Genomic DNA, 22,657 nt, shown 5'->3' with positions numbered 1-22,657 from the left:
GCCCCAATTAGCACCCCAGAATTAATAATGCCCAAATTAGTGCCCCTGATAATATTAATGCCCGTATTAGTGCCTTCCCAGAATTAATAATGCCCCCTTTAGTGGCCCACAATAATATTAGTGCCCCCCAGAATTAATAATGCCCCCATTAGCGCCCCCCAGAATTACTAATGCCTTCTACTCTGCTTTTAAAAAAAAAAAAAACGTATCCATTTAATGGCGCCACGGTGAACACTTGCTGCTCATTAGAAGCTCGGGACAGGACCTGCGAGACATCATCACGCTGGAACGCAGGTCCTGTCCCGAGCTTCCAGTCAGCAGAGAGTGTTCACCGCAGCGCCATCAAATGGAGGAGGTGGAAGCACTCATTAGTAACAGTCCTTATAGGAATTCCTGCAATTATTATTACCTACAAACTATGGGGTGGATTATACCCAGGTAGTATAGAGGGATCTGGGTACTGTCTTGCAGGTATAGGATAGGCTAAAGTACTACATAACCCCCCTGTATAAAGTGCTCTATAACTAGAGGTAAGAGTGGACATGAAGGGTGGACTTGGTTTGACGCTGGTCTGCTGGAGAAGGCCAGGAGAGGATCGGGCATGGCTTAAGTGGGTTTTTTAGGGGAAGCATTTTATTGAAAAACAGGGTTGGAGTTCCAGTCCCTGCTCCTCTTCACTTCTTAATATAAGGTTTGACATGCCAATCACCGCTGCGACCAGTGTTTGGCTGAGTGGACAGTCCAAGCTATTTCCAGCGACAGAATCAAGATGATGACGCTGTTAAACTAATATAAAATATATTTATTATATCAAAAATATTTTCTCCAATAAATATTTAACAACTTTTAACAATTTTGTTGACTTTTAACAATTCTGATGTTAGCGGTCCTGTAGGAGCATCATCCCTCGTGTGAGTTGTCTGATGTTTGACCAGCTGGGATTTCAGGCAAAAGCTGTCCCCACAATCAGGACATGAATATGGCTTCTCCCCGGTGTGAATCCTCTGATGTTCAGCAAGAACTGATCTCCGTGTAAACGTTCTGCCACACTCCGAACATGAGAATGGCCGCTCCCCCGTGTGTACCTTCAGATGCCTAAGAAGGTCTGACTTCTGGGTAAAACATTTGCCACATTCTGAACATGAGAACGGCCTCTCCCCTGTGTGGACCTTCTGATGACTGTCAAGATGCTGTTTACGCGTGAAACACTTCCCACACTCCAGACAGAAAAATGGCTTCTCGCCGGTGTGGATTCTTTGGTGTATGACAAGGTCCGACTTCTGGATAAAACCTCTCCCACAGTCTGAACATGAGAACGGCTTCTCCCCCGAGTGAAATTTCTGATGCTCAACAAGAATTGATCTCTGGGTAAAACACCTCCCACATTCGGAACATGAATACGGCTTCTCCCCGGTGTGGATTCTCTCGTGGGTAACAAGACCCGATTTCCTGGTGAAACCTTTTCCACATTCAGAACATGAAAACGGCTTCTCATCTTTGTGGGTCCTCTTATGCATCGTAAGATTAAACTTCTTTTTAAAACTTTTACCACATTCTGAACACTGGAAAAGTTTATTTTTATGAGATTGGTTAGAAGAAGGTTCATTGGGATCAGATGATAGATCTCTGCCCTGAAGGACTGAGGGTTTCTGGTGGGGAAATGGACGCCTCTTAGTCGTATCTACTTCATTCTCTTCATTCTTTGGATATATAAGGAGATGCCGGTCTCTGTCTTCGTTGTTGGCATGGTGGTAATCTGCTGGAAATTGAAACATATTTAATTTTTTCTTTACAGAACCCAAAAGTCAAAACCTTATGAGTCAGAATGCCAAGGTGCCAAGAAACATGCCCCTGGCAGGAGACTTTTTGTGTTGTTTTCTATAGACGTCTATGAAAGTTCTAGTGAAATGGCTCCTAGAGTAATCTAACAGGCACTAATCTACAGTGACGTATCCACTGCTCTTCAGTATAAGAGATTCTTTTTCATGTTTTAACTTCCTCTTTGTTTGGACTTTTCAACACAGCAGACTGTCCCTTTTAACTCTCTCAGTCAGACCATTACCCCAACCAGAGAACGTCCCTTTCTGCGTGACTCAATTGGAGCATCACACATTATACTAATCGATTCAATGCTGTTCTGTGGACTCAGACCTATCAAGATTACAATTGAGTTTTTATACTGTTAAACCAATTCTACACCTACTAGTGTTATAAGGATTACCTTTAGATAACCTCTTCATTTAACTGCAGCAGTAAACTGACAGTGGGTTTCCTATCTATAGGAGAGATTTTATCATGAACGTTGACTGCTTCAGGAGGACAATATTTCATTTTCAATGGCATAAAACTGCCGAAATGATGACGAAAAAAGCTAAACCTAAATACAAAAATAGTTTTCTATAAATTTATTGCGTTTAAAAAAAAAACTTTCTGATGAAAGCATCCCTCTCTAAATACAAGTAAGTGGTCTACTTTCATGATTGCTATCTAGTAAACTTTACACATGAAGAGAAAATGAAAAGTTATTTTAGAAAAGACAACTATGAGAACAACTTTTTTTAGTCTACAGATTCCGAAACCTTCCAGTGTCCCCAGCCAGATCAGGGCTGATACCAACATCAAGCTTGCTCCTTAATTCACCCTGCTCCCTCCAGGGTGTCACCTACTTCCAGATATTTGGCCTACTTTGCATTCATGTGAATCTTTAACAGCTTTAATCCTTCCTTACTTTTTATGTAGCCCATTATCGCAAGTTCATGACCGTCTGAAGAGTATTCAAGAACTACGTGGATCACTTTTTGTGTGCAACTCGATCATTGCCATTACCACCAACCTTCTGGTAGAGATGTACCATATCCTACTTTCTGATGGCTCAAGGTGAGAAGAAGAGCAGAAAATAAGTCACCATTTTCAGTACTTACCTGTGCCGAGATCTGTGGGAATTTCTCGGTTTTTACACTGTGCATCTGCCCTCATACATGGCTCATCTTGTCCTGTAGCTTCAGCTTTAATATTAACCAGATCTTCACCCTGATTCTGTATATAAAACACAGCATGGACAACTTAAGACATTCGGAAGAAACTTTGGTTAGATGTTAGGAGTATTTGTTAGAGCTAGAGGATGCTAGTCTCCTCTTTGTATATGAAAAATACAATTTACATATGTTTTTCGAAATTAATTAAGCCATGTCTGAAAAAGGCATTCACACAATCTAGAATTATAGTTTTGGCAAAACAGTAGGTCCATTTACCTGATCATCCTGTAGGACACTGTGAATTTCCTCCGGACCATCCTGAAGAAGACTGCGGCAGTCCTCTGGTGTATTTCTTGTACTGTGTCCATCTGTAATAACACACAAAGTTACTGAATACAGTGAGGGAGATTTATTATTTCTGTCTTAAATTTAGGCAGCTTAAAACCAGACCGGGCAAGCAGAAGATGCACCAAACCTATGTTAGTGTGAGAGATTTGGGGCTTCATGTTGGACATTTTTCTCTTGCTTACTCCACCTCCTGGTTCGATTACATCCTTAGCTTTTATAAATAACTGATCGGTACATGGGACCCATGCTTAACAGAAGAACAGGGGTCTCTTTCAGTGCATTTGCTGTAAGTTCCATTTTTGCGGTGCCTCCTCCCATACACTTCAGTGAAACAAGGAATCAAACCCTTGTGATGTCCATACCGTTCAGGGAGTCTCCTCTTACCCTGTGGTGTGAGGGGCTGGTGGTTCTCCATGATGACATTCGTATACTGATCCTTGTGTCCTTCTAAATACTCCCACTCCTCCATGGAGAGATAGACAGTGACGTCCTGACACCTTACAGGGATCTGACAACACAATGATACCATCAATATCCAGCCATGCCATCCCTTTGTTACCTTGTAATATCCCAGTAGAGCTCACCTCTCCGGTCAGTAGTTCCGTGATCTTGTTGGTAAGTTGTATTATTTTCTGTGCATTGCCTCCCTCGGTTATCAGTGACTTAGTTGGAGGTAACATAATGGTGCTTAGGTTACCGATCCATCCTCCAGGCTCACAGGGATATGTATTAGCCGCCAGATGTTTATCAGACAACTTCTTCACTATGGTGTAATCCTGTGTATGACGAGACGTTATCAATATAACCATAGGCCTTGTTAGAATCTATCGCCTCTAGTTATCCCATGGCCTTATTAATACAGATAAATATGATGTCATGTGACACTTCCAAGAAACTCTCACCTATCCTGTCATTCCATGGCAGACAAGTGTGGTGTCATGTGACATTTCCCAGAATCCCTCACCTCTCTAGTTATCCCATGGTCTTATTAATAGAGATAAATATGATGTTATGTGACATACTTCCAAGAATCTGTCACCTCTTCAGTCATCCCTTTGACCTCATGAATAGAGATAAATGTGATGTTGTGACATTTCCCAGAATCCTTCGCCTCTCCAGTCATCCCTTGGCCTTATTAATTGGGATAAATATGATGTCATGTGACATACTTTCAAGAACTCCTCACCTATCCAGTCATTCCATGGCAGATAAGTGTGATGTCATGTGACATACTTCCCAGAATCCCTCACCTCTGCAGTTATGCCATAGCCTTATTAATAGAGATAAATGTGATGCCATGCGACATACATTCAAGAATAATCCCTCATCTCTTGAGTCAGCCCATTGCCTTTTAATAGAGATAAGTGTGATGTCATGTGACGTCACACTTCCCACAGTCTGTCACCTCTCCACTCAAGCCTTATTGCCTTATGAATAGAGATAAACGTGATGTCAGGTGACATATCCCAGAATCCAGCACTTCTTCAGTCAGCCTATGGCTTTATTAATAGAGATACGTGTGATATCTTGCGACATGTCCCAGAATCCCTCGCCTCTCCACTCATGTGATGGTCCTATTACCAGAGATAGGCATAAAGACATACTTCCCAGAATCCCTCGCCTCTCCACTCATGTGATGGTCCTATTACCAGAGATAGGCATAAAGACATACTTCCCAGAATCCCTCGCCTCTCCATTCATGTGATGGTCCTATTACCAGAGATAGGTATAAAGACATACTTCCCAGAATCCCTCGCCTCTCCACTCATGTGATGGTCCTATTACCAGAGATAGGTATAAAGACATACTTCCCAGAATCCCTCGCCTCTCCACTCATGTGATGATCCTATTACCAGAGATACTGTAGGTATAAAGACATACTTCCCAGAATCCCTCGCCTCTCCATTCATGTGATGGTCCTATTACCAGAGATAGGTATAAAGACATACTTCCCAGAATCCCTCGCCTCTCCACTCATGTGATGGTCCTATTACCAGAGATAGGTATAAAGACATACTTCCCAGAATCCCTGGCCTCTCCACTCATGTGATGGTCCTATTACCAGAGATAGGTATAAAGACATACTTCCCAGAATCCCTCGCCTCTCCACTCATGTGATGGTCCTATTACCAGAGATAGGCATAAAGACATACTTCCCAGAATCCCTCGCCTCTCCATTCATGTGATGGTCCTATTACCAGAGATAGGTATAAAGACATACTTCCCAGAATCCCTCGCCTCTCCACTCATGTGATGGTCCTATTACCAGAGATAGGTATAAAGACATACTTCCCAGAATCCCTCGCCTCTCCACTCATGTGATGGTCCTATTACCAGAGATAGGTATAAAGACATACTTCCCAGAATCCCTCGCCTCTCCATTCATGTGATGGTCCTATTACCAGAGATAGGTATAAAGACATACTTCCCAGAATCCCTCGCCTCTCCACTCATGTGATGGTCCTATTACCAGAGATAGGTATAAAGACATACTTCCCAGAATCCCTCGCCTCTCCACTCATGTGATGGTCCTATTACCAGAGATAGGTATAAAGACATACTTCCCAGAATCCCTGGCCTCTCCACTCATGTGATGGTCCTATTACCAGAGATAGGTATAAAGACATGCTTCACAGAATCCCTCGCCTCTCCACTCATGTGATGGTCCTATTACCAGAGATAGGTATAAAGACATACTTCCCAGAATCTCTCGCCTCTACACTCATGTGATGGTCCTATTATCAGAGATAGGTATAAAGACATACTTCCCAGAATCCCTGGCCTCTCCACTCATGTGATGGTCCTATTACCAGAGATAGGTATAAAGACATACTTCCCAGAATCCCTCGCCTCTCCACTCATGTGATGGTCCTATTACCAGAGATAGGTATAAAGACATACTTCCCAGAATCCCTCGCCTCTCCACTCATGTGATGGTCCTATTCCCAGAGATAGGTATAAAGACATACTTCCCAGAATCCCTCGCCTCTCCACTCATGTGATGGTCCTATTACCAGAGATAGGTATAAAGACATACTTCCCAGAATCTCTCACCTCTCCACTCATGTGATGGTCCTATTACCAGAGATAGGTATAAAGACATACTTCCCAGAATCTCTCACCTCTCCAGTAAGCAGGTAAATGATCTCCAACGTAAGTTTTATGATGCTCTCAGCTATTTTGCTCCTGTCTTTTTCCATTTTTGGGTGGATCATTCCTGGACAGATATCTTGCGGAGGATACAATGAGGGGATGTCAGATGGTATTATGCAAGAATCTGAATGGAAAAATAGTAATTAAAATATCCTTCATCCCACGTGAGATACATCAGTAATGGGACACGATAAAAGGAAATCATCTTCAGAAATAATGTATAGCTATAGACTCATTTGGGTTGGTGGCTGCATTAACAGCTACCGTATTTTTTCGCCCTTTAAGACGCACTTTTTTGCCCCCAAAAGTGGGGGGGAAATGGCAGTGCGTCTTATGGGGTGAATACTGCCATTTACACTGATACATCGCCGACTGCGATACTGCACAGCGCGGCCGGCGGTGTATCAGCAGGGAGGGAGTCGGCATCGGGCCCGCTGCAGTCACTGTATTCTATTACACCGAGCCCCGCTCACTGTAGTATTAATAGGTAACGTGTAGGCATGGGCGCTGTTTTAAACTATAGTAATCCTCTGCAGCATAGAGAAATCCATGTAGTACGGTACTTACTTGAAACTCCTGTAGACAGGCTGGACGGGTGGCGGTAGCGTAACGTCATTCACTACGCCACGCGCCTGCTCCGCCTGTTTCATTCATAAAGTGGGAGGAGCAGGCGCGTGACGTAGTGAATGATGTTACGCTGCCATTACAACACCAGATGCCGGCCCCCACCCCCTGTATTGGGGGTCTTTCTCTTTTTTACACAGGGACACTGTTATGGGGGGGGATCTGTGGATGACACTGTTATGGGGGGGGGGGGGGGAATCTGTGGATGACATATATAGCATAAGATTCTATATGTGTGTCATCCACAGATACCCCCCCATAACAGTGTCATCCACAGATCCCCCCATAACAGTGTCATCCACAGATCCCCCCATAACAGTGTCATCCACAGATCCCCCCCATAACAGTGTCATTCACAGATCCCCCCATAACAGTGTCATCCACAGATCCCCCCATAACAGTGTCATCCACAGATCCCCCCATAACAGTGCCATCCACAGATCCCCCATAACAGTGCCATCCACAGATCCCCCATAACAGTGCCATCCACAGATCCCCCATAACAGTGCCATCCACAGATCCCCCATAACAGTGCCATCCACAGATTCCCCATAACAGTGTCATCCACAGATCCCCCCATAACAGTGTCATCCACAGATCCCCCATAACAGTGTCATCCACAGATCCCCCCATAACAGTGTCATCCACAGATCCCCCATAACAGTGCCATCCACAGATCCCCCATAACAGTGTCATCCACAGAACCCCCATAACAGTGTCATCCACAGATTCCCCATAACAGTGTCATCCACAGATTCCCCATAACAGTGTCATCCACAGATCCCCCATAATAGTGTCATCCACACACCACCATTAGTTCAAAACCCACCAAAAGCACACGTTTTGGTTCCAAATTTTTTTTTTCTTATTGTCCTCCTCTAGAACCTAGTTGCGTCTTATGGCTGGTGCGTCTTATAGGGCGAAAAATACGGTACTTCCTAAATCCATCGACAAGAGGAAGGAGGTCAGGAACACGGTATCCAGATGATAAGGATTTAAACTGTTCTATGACCAGGATTTCAAGATGCATAGAGCTAATCTTGACAAGTGGAACTTTGCAACCAGTCTTGCAGTAAAGTGAGGTGTACAGGTGCATCTCAATAAATTAGAATATCATTGAATAGTTAATTTATTTCAGTAATTCAATTCAGAAAGTGAAACTCATAGTCTATTGATTCAGTACACAGAGTGATCTATTTCAAGGGTTTATTTCTTTTAATATTGATGAGTATGTCTTACAGCTAATGAAAACCTAAAAGTCAGGAACTCACAAAATTAGAATATCATATAAGACCAATTAAAAATTATTTCTAATACAGAAATGTTGGCCTAAAAAAGTATGTCCAGTATATGTACTCAATACTTGGTCGGGGCTCCTTCTGCATGAATTACTGCATCAATGCGGCGTGGCATGGAGGCGATCAGCCTGTGGCACTGCTGAGAGGGTTATGGAAGCCCAGGTTGCTTTGATAGCGGCCTTCAGCTTGTCCGCATTGTTGGATCTGATGTCCTGTTCTCTATGGGGTTTAGGTCAGGCCAATCAAGCACAGTGATACTGTGGTTATTACATGGTTATTACACCAGGTATTGGTACTTTCGGCAGTGTGGGCAGGTGCCAAGTCCTGCTGGAAAATGAAATCAGCATCTCCATAAAGCTCGTCAGCAAAGGGAAGCATGAAGTGCTCTAAAATTTCCTGGTACACAGCTGCGTTGACTTTGGACTTGATAAAACACAGTGGACCAACACCAGCAGATGACACGGCTCCCCAAACTATCAGTGACTGTGGAAACTTCACAACTTGGATTGTGTGCCTCTCCACTCTTCTTCCAGACTCTGGGACCTTGATTTCCAAATGAAATGCAAAATTTACTTTCATCTGAAAACAAGACTTTGGACATTGAGCAACAGTCCTGATGTTGACTCTGCATCATGAGTGGATTGACACAAGGAATGTGACAGTTGTAGGCCATGTCCTGGATACGTCTGTGTATGGTGGCTCTTGATAAGCACTGACTCCAGCCGCAGCCCTCTCCTTGTGAATCTCCCCCAAATTCTTAAATGGTCTTTTATTTACAATCTCAACTTTCCATTAATCTTCTTGGATGCAGCACTCCGTGAACAGCCAGCTCCTTCAGCAAGTACCCTTTGTGGCTTCCCCTCCTTGTGGGAGTTGTCAGTGACTGTCTTCTGGACAACTGTCAGGTCAGCAGTCTTCCATGTGATTGTGAAGCCTACTGAACCAAACTGAGGGACCATTTAAAGGCTTAGGAAACCTCTTCAGGTCTTTTGTGTTGATTAGCTGATTAGAATGTGACCGCATGAGTCTACAAGATTGAACTTTTTCACAATATTCTAATTTTCTGAGATCCTGGCTTTTGGGTTTTCATTAGCTGGAAGCCATAATCATCAACATTAAAAGAAATAAACATTTGAAATCGATCACTCTGTGTAATGCATCTATAGAATATATGAGGTTCACTTTTTGAATTGAATTACTGATATAAATCAACTTTTTGGTGATATTCTAATTTATTAAGATCCACGTGTAAGTAAGTATAAAGGGTGTATTAGACGGGAGGATTTTCTGCCTGATGATCGCTAACGAATGTTTGTATGAACTCTCGTTAGCGATCATCTTGCAGTGTAATACTGCTGCCAATTGCATGATGATCGGGCAATCCAGATCTTTCAACATGCTGAAAGATCAGGATTTGCAGGCTGCAGATGGTGGTGTCTAAGAGCGATCTGCCGCTGGCAAACCACTGCACAGCATGGGGCATAGCGATCGCTCCTCTCCGTGTTGCTGAGGAGATCGCTGCATGTAATAGCAGCTGTCTCCTCAGCAGGCGATTGCCGGGAGGGAGCGTCGTCTGTGTGATTGGGGTGTCTAATGCACCCTTTAGCAGTGACATAAGCAGGACACTGGGCTGGCTTACAGAAAGACAAGGCAGGAGTTACAGACTAGTAAGGGCTCATGCCCACGAACATAAGGGCTCCGGATCCCAGATTGCGGTCCGCAATGCACGCGCACCGACCGTGGGGCAGCCATATGCGGATCGCGGACCCATTCACTTGAATGGGGTCCGCGATCTTCATCTGATGTTCCGCACCACAAAAAAGTAATGCCATGTAGTGCTTCTGTGGGGTTCCGATCCGTGCTTCTTCACCCCATCTCCGGGTTTGCGGACCCATTTAAGTGAATGGGTCCGCATCCGTGATGCGGGGTGCACATTGCGGACCCGCCGTATGCGGGGCAATGGCCGAGTGCATGAGCCCTAATGCCGAGGGGTCTGGACATTTGCAAGCTCATGAGCATATCGCTTCAAAGTTCGTTTTCTCTGCATCACAAAGAAAGCAAACAACGGTACCATTTGTGAACTTTGCAGTTCGAGCGCTGACAGGCTGACATTTCAGTTCCGCACCATTTCCAAGATCTCCGCTAGCTGTCATTGAATGAGAATGCTGTTCACATTCAGAGGCGATAACCAGCACATAGCTGAGCTACTATTGTCTCTGTTAGCTAAAACTCTATAGACTGATACATTGTAGCAAATTACCATAAACATTAGTGCAGCCGATAAGTTTAGCTCACAGACCATTGTCTAGACTGGATACAACTGTAACGACTTCTCTGCTGAGAGCAGGGCTGGCCATGTACAGTGTTCTCATTCACTGACAGCAAGCTAATATTTACAAAAATCAGTTCACACAATGCCCACCCAGTACACGTAGTACATACCTTGATCGGTTACTTATCTGTATTGAGGATAGTGCTTGGAGGACCTTTGGTGACATCAAACACGGGGGGATGTAGGCGATACATATGCTTTTTGATTATGTATAAGGTGGTGAGCTAAAAGACCTTTGATGACGTCACCATCATGTAAGGGCGGTCAGTCCAAACTCCTCCTGTGTACGGTCACATGATCACGACATCATCAAAGGTCCTTTATCCACTGTGGTCTGGAACCTCCTGGAGAGTCAGTGTACGTTTTACTTGCGTTGATTGTTGTTGGGGGGGGGGGGGGGGTTGTTGTATGTTGTATATGACGTTATTACATGTGGCATATATAGCTGGTGGTTTATACATAATATCTGGATTCAGCCTTGGGAAGTTTTTCACATTTTGCTCCATTTTCACGACCGTAAACACAACTCGAAATATTATATTATGATAGATTTGACTATAATGCCCTAATAAATACTGTCAGTTAGAGCTAAAAAGTTTCAGGTAATATGAAAAAAATATATAAAATGGAAATAAATATATGATAAACGATAACGCCAAGCACACAGTGTATCTGTATAATATACAATAACGCCATGCAGTGCCATTATCAATAAATGACTGAATAGTGCCGTACAGGGGGCGATCTACTAAGCAAATTACCCGTGGAAAAAAAAAGAAGTACATGGTAAGGGGGCCGACAGCTGACAGCTCTTCCAAATGACAAAAATGTCGCCCCATTTTAGCACCTTTATTTTGGGGAGACACGGGAGGTTCCATGTCCTAGGGATGTCTGAAAGAAACCTTAGCTCCACAGATTTAAGAGGCGTCTACAGAGGTGGGTGCTGCTAAGTGGAGTATTAAAAGTAGTCAAATTTATGAAAGGCTTGTGCTATTATATATATATATATAGCATTTAAAAAAAAATATTGTGATGGGGAGGGGAAATTATTTTTGTAAATGTACACCAGCCAGGTATAAGGAAAAGTTAGAACCTAGAGCATTCTTATCCATGGGTTGTGCGCAATATACCAGGCAACGCACAGTATACCGCAGCTAACCTATTGTAGTTCTAGATCTATTGATTCTGAATCATTTATTCCTTTATAGGCTCCTCCTCTGCCTTTACATCCACGAGATAACTGTCCATTTCTTGAATGAGGATGGACAGGGATAAGAAAACTGAGCGGATATTAAACCTGACCCTGGAGATCATATACTTGCTGACTGGAGAGGTGAGGGATCCTGAAAACATATCACATGACATTGCTCATCCCTATTACTAAAGCTAGGACTGGAGGAAGAATTGTGGGAAGAATATCACATGACATTACTCTTATCTCTATTACTAAAGCTAGGACTGGAAGGATTGTGGGAAGAATATCACATGACATTACTCTTATCTCTATTACTAAAGCTAGGACTGGAAGGATTGTGGGAAGAATATCACATGACATTACTCTTATCTCTATTACTAAAGCTAGGACTGGAAGGATTGTGGGAAGAATATCACATGACATTACTCTTATCTCTATTACTAAAGCTAGGACTGGAAGGATTGTGGGAAGAATATCACATGACATTACTTTTATCTCTATTACTAAAGCTAGGACTGGAAGGATTGTGGGAAGAATATCACATGACATTACTCTTATCTCTATTACTAAAGCTAGGACTGGAAGGATTGTGGGAAGAATATCACATGACATTACTCTTATCTCTATTACTAAAGCTAGGACTGGAAGGATTGTGGGAAGGATATCACATGACATTACTCTTATCTCTATTACTAAAGCTAGGACTGGAAGGATTGTGGGAAGAATATCACATGACATTACTCTTATCTCTATTACTAAAGCTAGGACTGGAAGGATTGTGGGAAGAATATCACATGACATTACTCTTATCTCTATTACTAAAGCTAGGACTGGAGGGGAAAGATTGTGGGAAGAATATCACATGACATTACTCTTATCTCTATTACTAAAGCTAGGACTGGAAGGCTTGTGGGAAGAATATCACATGACATTACTCTTGTCTCTATTACTAAAGCTAGGACTGGAAGGATTATGGGAAGAATATCACATGACATTACTCTTGTCTCTATTACTAAAGCTAGGACTGGAAGGATTGTGGGAAGAATATCACATGACATTACTCTTATCTCTATTACTAAAGCTAGGACTGGAAGGATTGTGGGAAGAATATCACATGACATTACTCTTATCTCTATTACTAAAGCTAGGACTGGAAGGATTGTGGGAAGAATATCACATGACATTACTCTTATCTCTATTACTAAAGCTAGGACTGGAGGAAGGATTGTGGGAAGAAAATCACATGACATTACTCATCTCTATTACTAAAGCTAGGACTGGAGGAAGAATTGTGGGAAGAATATCACATGACATTACTTTTATTTCTATTACTAAAGCTAGGACTGGAAGGATTGTGTGGGAAGAATATCACATGACATTACTCTTATCTCTATTACTAAAGCTAGGACTGGAAGGATTGTGGGAAGAATATCACATGACATTACTTTTATCTCTATTACTAAAGCTAGGACTGGAAGGATTGTGGGAAGAATGTCACATGACATTACTCATCTCTATTACTAAAGCTAGGACTGGAAGGATTGTGGGAAGAATATCACATGACATTACTTTTATCTCTATTACTAAAGCTAGGACTGGAAGGATTGTGGGAAGAATATCACATGACATTACTCTTGTCTCTATTACTAAAGCTAGGACTGGAAGGATTATGGGAAGAATATTACATGACATTACTCTTGTCTCTATTACTAAAGCTAGGACTGGAAGGATTGTGGGAAGAATATCACATGACATTACTCTTATCTCTATTACTAAAGCTAGGACTGGAAGGATTATGGGAAGAATATCACATGACATTACTCTTGTCTCTATTACTAAAGCTAGGACTGGAAGGATTGTGGGAAGAATGTCACATGACATTACTCTTATCTCTATTACTAAAGCTAAGACTGGAAGGATTGTGGGAAGAATATCACATGACATTACTCTTATCTCTATTACTAAAGCTAGGACTGGAGGAAGGATTGTGGGAAGAATATCACATGACATTACTCATCTCTATTACTAAAGCTAGGACTGGAGGAAGAATTGTGGGAAGAATATCACATGACATTACTTTTATCTCTATTACTAAAGCTAGGACTGGAAGGATTGTGTGGGAAGAATATCACATGACATTACTCTTATCTCTATTACTAAAGCTAGGACTGGAAGGATTGTGGGAAGAATATCACATGACATTACTTTTATCTCTATTACTAAAGCTAGGACTGGAAGGATTGTGGGAAGAATGTCACATGACATTACTCATCTCTATTACTAAAGCTAGGACTGGAAGGATTGTGGGAAGAATATCACATGACATTACTTTTATCTCTATTACTAAAGCTAGGACTGGAAGGATTGTGGGAAGAATATCACATGACATTACTCTTATCTCTATTACTAAAGCTAGGACTGGAAGGATTATGAGAAGAATATCACATGACATTACTCTTGTCTCTATTACTAAAGCTAGGACTGGAAGGATTGTGGGAAGAATATCACATGACATTACTCTTATCTCTATTACTAAAGCTAGGACTGGAAGGATTATGGGAAGAATATCACATGACATTACTTTTATCTCTATTACTAAAGCTAGGACTGGAAGGATTGTGGGAAGAATATCACATGACATTACTCATCTCTATTACTAAAGCTAGGACTGGAGGAAGAATTGTGGGAAGAATATCACATGACATTACTTTTATCTCTATTACTAAAGCTAGGACTGGAAGGATTGTGTGGGAAGAATATCACATGACATTACTCTTATCTCTATTACTAAAGCTAGGACTGGAAGGATTGTGGGAAGAATATCACATGACATTACTCTTATCTCTATTACTAAAGCTAGGACTGGAAGGATTATGGGAAGAATATCACATGACATTACTCTTGTCTCTATTACTAAAGCTAGGACTGGAAGGATTGTGGGAAGAATGTCACATGACATTACTCTTATCTCTATTACTAAAGCTAGGACTGGAGGAAGGATTGTGGGAAGAATGTCACATGACATTACTCTTATCTCTATTACTAAAGCTAGGACTGGAGGAAGGATTGTGGGAAGAATATCACATGACAATACTTTTGTCTCTATTACTAAAACTAGGACTGGAGGGGAAGGATTGTGGGAAGAATGTCACTTGGCATTACTTATCTCTATTACTAAAGCTAGGATTACAGGGGAAGGATTGTGGGAAGAGTATCACATAATATTGCTTCCCAATAAAAGGGGTCTTTTCTTAGGATAGGTAATCAGTATCTGTTTGAATGGACAGTGGCGCCCTTGTGAGTGCTGCAGCCTCTTCATTTTTTACCAGGCCCAGTGCCATACAAGATAAAGTGCCTGTGGTACTGCAGCTTGCTCTATCCCATATAGTCCTCTGCACAGCCGCTACAGAATAAACAGTGCTATGCCTGGTAATAAGAAGGCCGAGTATAATGGTCCCATCCAACAGCTAATCATGGGGATGCCAGCAGTCGCCAATATGATATTGATGGCCTAGACAACCCGCTTAATAAGCCCAGGACTTGGGGTGGGGGATTGTGGGAATAGTGTCACATGACAATGCTCTTATCAATATCTATAAAAGCAGGACCAGAGGCAAAGGCTTTACTAAATGTGTATATTGATATATTCTCCGTACACAGGGCTACACACTAGTGAAGAAATCTGATGAGAGTATGACTTCAGTCTCCAATCCAAACATGTCAGGGTATTGGAGTGAGAGCCAAAGCCACGTCCTATTGCCTCCACCTCCATCCCGGATACACGAGAGAAGCAAAGAGCAGAAAATCCTAGAGGTCATCAATAAGGTCATTGAGCTGCTGACCGGAGAGGTGAGCGCTGGCGGGAATGCTGGGGCATAATACAGTAATGTGTCCGGGTGATGACTGTATCATTGTGTTGTCAGGTCCCGGTCAGGTGTCAGGACGTCACTGTCTACCTCTCCATGGAGGAGTGGGAGTATTTAGAAGGACACATGGATCAGTACAAGGACGTCCTGATGGAGGACCACCGGCCTCTCACACCACAGGGTAAGAAGAAATATTGGACTTATATAGTTGAGAACTTCTGTATGTTGCTTATTAGTTTCATGGAGGTGTCGTAGCGGGGGTACAACCATTGAAGTGTATGAAAATAATGACTCTCAACACAAAAGATGGACAAAACATAAACATAAACCGTTTATGTTTGAGTTGGTCAGCAGTGTAAACAGTGAGAGCTTTTAATGGTTAGGACAAAATAATATTTTTTTTTTTTTACTTCAAAGCCACAGGGGTCCTTCTGTTATTGTAGTACAGGGGGCAGCAACTTCCAGCTCTCCAGTTGTTGGACATTGTATATATATTTTTTTTATATACTTCTTGTTCATCTTGGCACCTTAAAAAGGGTTCTCCACTTTGGAGAGTCATTACTTATAAGAAGAGTTCCTTGAAAATCAGCTGATCACAAAGTATTCCCACGCTGAGACCCCCAGCAATCAACTAATCTATGGGGAAACCTGGCAGCAAGTGTTCAAATTGTCTGCAGCGCCACCACAGGGGAAATGAGGTATTACATAGTGTCCATTCAAATCAGTGGGTTGTTTGTGTAATGCACAGGTCCTCCACAGCGAGAGACGCTCTTTGTAACCGTTCTTGACAATCCTCTACTGAACAATCTCCGCTGTTAACTTATCATTTCTTAACAGGGTAAAGGTAAGTGAATTTTCTTAAGTGGACAATCCTGGCCACCTTTTGGCAACCCCATCCCCCCCTTCCTGGGCAGACCTGTAAATGGAAGCGTACTTCTCTGCTTCCCGATTCTTGGTCCTGACTCCTTCGTGCTCTGGCATCTCGGGCCCCTCGCTGTCGACAACCGCTTTAATGCCCCTGCAGCCAGTCACTTGCCACAGGGCCAAAGCAGTGACCTGCTCCCCTTGCATCATGTCAATTGTTCACATGACGCAAAGGGGGCAGGTTACCACTGCAGCCATAGATTGGCGGCAACAGCATCAAACCAAATGTTGACAGCGGGAGCCCAGGTGAGACAGTCAAGGCTGCAGAGCAAAGGAGTTGGGACCCAGTGCTGGGGAGCAGATAAGTATGCTTCCTTTTACAGGTCTGCCCAGAAAGGGGGGTTAGCCAACCCTACCCCCCAAAGGTGACCAACCCTTTAAATAATGATGGTACTTTGATAAGTCACTTGGTTTTTCTTTCTTTTTTTTACCTTTTATGAAAAGTCATAAAAATGTCTGGTTGTTGTACTGTGTTTTCCCAGAAAATAATGGTTTGGTTTTTTTCCCCCAACAGATGTCATCCGAAGCCAAGAATGCAACAATCTCCTCCCATCTTCCCCTTGTAAAGAAGAATGTGATATCATAGAAATTTGTTATGATCCCTTCTCTGCCCCAAATTCACCTTCAGTGATCCACAACAGAGACCTTTCTTCTGATCCCACCACTCTAGAAGAACCTTCAGCTGACCAGTCCCAGTTTCCATGGTCTGAAGCTGAAAATGATTTTACAAAGAAGTCTCATTTATCTATACAGAAGACAAGCCACAAAAACGAGCGAAAATATACATGTTCAGTATGCGGGAAGTGTTTCACAAATAAACCAAACTTTGTGGAACATCAGAGAATCCACACGGGGGAGCGGCCATATTCATGTCCCGAATGTGGAAAATGTTTTACCTGGAGATCAAATCTGGGGGAACATCAGAAGGTCCACACAGGGGTGAAGCCATATTCTTGTCTGGATTGTGGAAAATGTTTTGCCTCGAAATCACATCTCGTGGAACATCAGAGAATCCACACTGGGGAGAGGCCGTATTCGTGTACAGAATGCGGGAAAAGTTTTGCAATTCGATCCAATCTTGTGGAGCACCAGAAAACTCACAGAGGAGAGAGGCCATTTTCCTGTTCGCAATGTGGAAAATGTTTTGCCCGGAAACCAGATTTGGTTAGACATCAGAAAACTCACACCGGGGAGAAGCCATTTACATGTTTGGAATGTGGAAAATGTTTTTCAATTAAATCCAATCTTATGGAACATCAAAAAGTTCACACGGGGGAACGTCCGTATTCATGTGAAGAATGTGGGAGAAGCTTTTCCAAGAAATCAAACTTAATTGAACATCAAAAACTTTACGCCGGCAGAAACCATTTTAATACTTTTACTTTATGAAAAGTTGTACCTTGGGGCCGGAGCAACTACAGAAATAGATGCTGTAGAACCTGCCACCTCAAAACCGTAGAGAATAACACAGACCAAACTGGCAGATTTTGGGTGGGATTGGCCAACAGTCCAATAGATAGTATGGTGGCAGCTTGCTAATTCCCTGATGGCAGACATGGAGGGTGATGATCAGACGTGGTGGAGTTCAACATTTCCAGTCCTTTGTCCTCTCGGAAGATACGTTGCTACCAGAAGTGTCTGGGAGCAGTTATTATTCTCTCCAAGTGGACATTGACAGAGAAAGCTGTCGCCCCTTGAAAATCAGATTAAAGCTGCATTCAGGCGGGCATTAGAAAGTATTCTCATACTGGTGGGACCAGTAGTGGCCTTTGCAGCAAAACTGCATGCACATGTGTTTGACCTGTACTTACCATGTGGACAAAACTCACGTTCCTCAGTGAGATAAACATACCAGAAGTATGTGTCCGCCACTTATCTGGTTTCCACAGTGAAATATTCATTTACGTTCTGCGTATCAGATCATTTGAGTGGAACATGAGGACAGGGAGACATGCCAGGTGTCCTTCTTTATCTTTTCGCATGTTTTGAGATATTTCGAGATAAACAACACAAAATCTAACAGTGGGAGTTGGAGTCTCGTTAGTTCGCGATTATGGACTATGCTGACTCCATTAACATCTCATTTTCATGACGGCGAAGATAAAAGTGTAACAGCATCTCGAGGCATAACCCCCAAAGGGCAGGGGCGTAACTACCATAGCGGCAGACCATGCGACTGCTAGGGGCCCAAGGCAAGAGGGGGCCCAGTTGGGATCATCTCCTCTTCTAAAGGGGGGTTAAAACTTGGTGAGGACTCTACCCTCTAAAGTAACAACTTTTAGCACACTAGGCAGTGGAAAAAATGGCCCGAAGGTCATTGAAAAGGGTTTAGGTGGAAACCCTTCTGTCCTGTGTGGGGGGCCTGGTTAGATCATTACTCTGGGGCCCTTACTTGTCTACGCCTTTGGCAAAGGGGCCCGTATTTGGAGGGGCAGACTGTACTTTTTTTATTTTACTTAAGTTCATCTGCGTTTTTGCACTTAAATGGTTTCTAAGTTAACTAGTCTTGTAATAAATTTACTATGCTGCACAGTGTCTGTCTGCTGCTACTCATTAACGGTGTATCATCTCTCTGGAGTTACTGCTGTTTGTAGTGTGGGGATTCGCTCTGGTAAACAGGTGAGGCGGACGCAGTATTGAGGCACCAACCAGTTTGTAACCCAAAATTTTAGTGTTTATTCACGCGTTAGAAAGTCCATAGAACAAAAAGACACTTTCAAGCAAAAAAGTCACCTTGCAGTATTGGTGTCAGTTCACACCATGCGGCCTGTTCTGCCAACGAGAGTCCTTTCCTGACTGCTAATTAGTTCAGCAGCACACACTGGGAGGAAAATACCTGCATCCACATACAATTCCCTTTACTGTGTTACATACCCCCCCCCCCCCCCCCTCTTTGTTCAACTATGAGGGGGTGAACACATGCATAAACAGTGCACCCGGGACAGTGACTCCACGTTTCCCTGCAACCGGCCTGCTCTGTGCTCCACCGTGAACTCAAAGTTCTGCTGTGACCAGAGCCATCTGGTGACCCGGGACTTCCTCTCTTTGTCTAGGTTGTGACAGGCTGCGGCCAACCCCGTATCACTCCTTCGCCGAGCCACGGGCGCCCGGTACGGCTTTAACCAGACTTTTGCCTGCGGCTCAGTGACAATATCACAGTGGGTTACGGAAGGGCGTTCAGGGAGGTCAGAGAATACATCCTTGTTCCGACTAACGAACTCCCTGGCCCCCTGAGTCTGTTTAGCGGAAAAGTCAGTAATCTTTTCTGTGGCAGCCGCTTCCCCTGTAGCAGAGGGACCGGAATCTCTTCCCCTAGATAAACCGGCCGCAGGCTGTTTTCAGTACAGGTCTCCCTAACCTTCCAAGGTTTTAGTAAATTGACATGGTAGACCTGCCTTGGCTTTTGCCGACCTGGCTGGCGTACCTCGTAATTTGTGTCTCCAACTTTCTCCAACTTTGCCCCTGCCACCTAGCGAAGAACTTACTGTCGTCAGGAGGCCCAAAAACCAAAACCGGATCTTCCCGGCTACAGTTACGGACCCCAGATGCTCGATTATAGGCCCGATTCTGGGCTGGCTGAGCTATCTTCCTATGCTCCCTACCTATTCTATTAAGTGGGATTGTCTCCCCCTCACCCATTGGACCTACCGTGGGCCCCTCCTTCTTGGGTTTCTGGTGTTTTAACACCTCAACTGGGCCAGGCCCCGCTACTGGAGCTTTCCCTATCTCCCGGGGATCAGTATGTACAACGGCCAGCCACAGGGCTGGGAACAACGGAAAGTCTCTTCCTAGTATCACTTTATAGTGCATGCTGGTGGTTACGGCCACTTCATGGATCCACCTGCCGGTATACGTGCTTAGGGACACCAGAGCAGTGGGGTACTCTTTTAAATCTCCATGTATGCTGAGCACCCCGACTTTATGGCCCGTAAACTCGGTGGGTTGAACCAGGGAGGCCCTCACAAGGGTCACCCGACTCCAGCAGAGCCACCACGGGAGTGACTCCACCTGACACAAAGATTCGTTATTTTGAGTTTCTGGAGTGTCTGACACACCGACCATTCTGGCATACCATGACTGTCCATACCCAAAGTTTACGTCCATGGGCTCGACCAGGTGGGGACAGTCGGACTGTACATGGCCGGGCTCATGACACCGCCAGCTGATTATCGGGTTGCGATCCCAAAAGGGCACATCCGGTGCGGTCTTTCTCAGCTCAGGCCATCGGGTCTGGGGCGGGGATTTTCTGGATTTTGTTACACCCTTCCCTAGAGTTCCCCGTGGAGTTCCTCAGTAGCCCCATACTGTTGACCAGGTCCACCATCTCCAGGGCACTAGTAGGAGACGTCTGGCCAACCCAACGCTGGAGGGGTGATGGCAATTCCCTCCAGAATTTATAAGCTACAATACGGTCCAGCATAGCAGTGGGACTCAGTACTTCAGGCAGTAGCCATTTTTGCAAGAGATGCAGCAAATTATAATACTGGGGTCTCGCTGGCTCAGACGGGTTAAACTCCCACTGATGCACCCGCTGGGCCCGGACCAAGACATTCACCAGGATCTCACCCTTGACCTTATAGTAGTCTGCCGCTTGCTCGTCTGGTAAATCAAAGTAAACCTGTTGGGGTCCTGATGCCAGGAACGGAGTAATAACCTCAGCCCACTGGTCTCGGGGTAGACTCTCCCTCATGGCCCCCTTCTCGAACACCGCAAGGTAGGTTTCGACATCATCCGTCGGTGCTATCTTGGGGATCACCGTGAGGACCGCTTTCCGGGCATCGTGGACTCCCTGAGATACTCCTGTCTTCTCTAAGGCCATCACGTGTTGCAGCAGCCGCTGGTTTGTTTCTTGCTGTCGCTGATTAGCCTCTAGCAGTTGTCTGTTAGTCTCCTACTGCTGCTGCTCCATGGCCTGTTGTTGCCTTAGGTTGGCCTGCACCAACTGCTTTATCATCTCCTCCATCTTGTCCCTTGATGCTGGTTGCAACTTAGCAGGCTTAATCCAGGACATACAACAGAGCCCGAACAAAATGCACCAAAAATATTTTGGCTTTACGCCAGCCTCACTGCGATTGCCCGCATCCTCCACCAATTGTGGGGATTCGGTCTGGTAAACAGGATAAGCGGACGCAGTATAGAGGCACCAACCAGTTTGTAAACCAAAAGCTCAGTGTTTATTCACCCGTTAGAAAGTTTACAGAACAAAAAAACACAAGTCACCTTGCAGTATTGGTGTCAGTTCACACCATGCGGCCTGTTCTGCCAACGAGAGTCCATCAGCAGGCTTTAGTCGGCCTGTTTCCCCTCACATGGGTCTAAGCCCTCCACCCCGGCACAAGCCTCAGATCCCAATACAGAGATCCCCTCTGCATGAACCCAGCTGTCTTTTAGAGGCAGCTAGGTGTTAACAAAAACCCGGACCGGCACCGGCGATCCAGTCCGGTGTTTGACCTTACCTGACTGCTAATTAGTCCAGCAGCACACACTGGGAGGAAAATACCTGCCTCCACATACAATTCCCTTTACCGTGTCACAGTATATTTAGCTGATTCTCTGGTAATATCTAAGCTGTTAAGGGCTGCACTTCTAACGTGCAATCCTGGTCTTCATACCTGTTCCATTGTACAGCCCAGATTTAAAGGGCATCTGTCAGCAGATTTGTCCCTATGACACTGGCTGACCTGTTACATGTGCACTTGGCAGCAGAAGGCATCTGTATTGGTGCCATGTTCATATGTGCTTGCATCATAGTGTAGAGGACGTGACAATTGCAGAGAGAGCCGAGCCTCTAGGTGTAATGGTAACGCCCCTGTTGCTCCTAGAGGCTCATTTGCATATAATAAAACTTAATTTTTCTCCGCAATACGGGCACATATGAACATGGGACCAACACAGATGCCTTCAGCTGCCAAGTGCACATGTAACAGGTCAGCCACTGTCAG

General features: G+C 44.1%; 2 protein-coding genes across 4 annotated transcripts; one reads left to right on the top strand and one right to left on the bottom strand.

The window, feature by feature from the left end:
* Positions 1–828: 828 nt before the first annotated feature.
* LOC120977803 (zinc finger protein 773-like) lies at positions 829–10,974 on the bottom strand. Of its 3 annotated transcripts, none has more exons than XM_040405922.1 (7): positions 10,841–10,974; positions 6,446–6,600; positions 3,908–4,099; positions 3,708–3,831; positions 3,252–3,343; positions 2,922–3,036; positions 829–1,759 (listed from the first exon to the last, which is right to left on the bottom strand). In XM_040405922.1, the coding sequence occupies exons 2-7, from the start codon at positions 6,536–6,538 to the stop codon at positions 837–839; spliced, it is 1,539 nt and encodes a 512-aa protein (XP_040261856.1). In that variant the 5' UTR covers positions 6,539–6,600; positions 10,841–10,974; the 3' UTR covers positions 829–836. The 3 variants fall into 3 exon arrangements, with proteins under 3 accessions (XP_040261856.1, XP_040261857.1, XP_040261859.1); XM_040405923.1 differs by having other exon boundaries at positions 2,922–3,030; XM_040405925.1 differs by having other exon boundaries at positions 829–1,756; positions 2,922–3,030.
* Positions 10,975–11,038: 64 nt separating this feature from the next.
* Positions 11,039–18,402, top strand: LOC120977499 (oocyte zinc finger protein XlCOF8.4-like). The gene is made up of 5 exons (XM_040405482.1): positions 11,039–11,087; positions 11,939–12,063; positions 15,586–15,774; positions 15,849–15,972; positions 17,230–18,402. Exons 2-5 carry the CDS (start codon positions 11,986–11,988, stop codon positions 18,102–18,104), a joined length of 1,266 nt encoding a protein of 421 aa, XP_040261416.1. The 5' UTR covers positions 11,039–11,087; positions 11,939–11,985; the 3' UTR covers positions 18,105–18,402.
* Positions 18,403–22,657: the final 4,255 nt, after the last annotated feature.

This window comes from Bufo bufo, chromosome 8 (assembly GCF_905171765.1).
Source record: "Bufo bufo chromosome 8, aBufBuf1.1, whole genome shotgun sequence".
Taxonomy (NCBI): Eukaryota; Metazoa; Chordata; class Amphibia; order Anura; family Bufonidae; genus Bufo; species Bufo bufo.
Note: the sequence above shows the minus strand (reverse complement) of the source record. Positions and strands in the feature narration are given on the sequence as shown.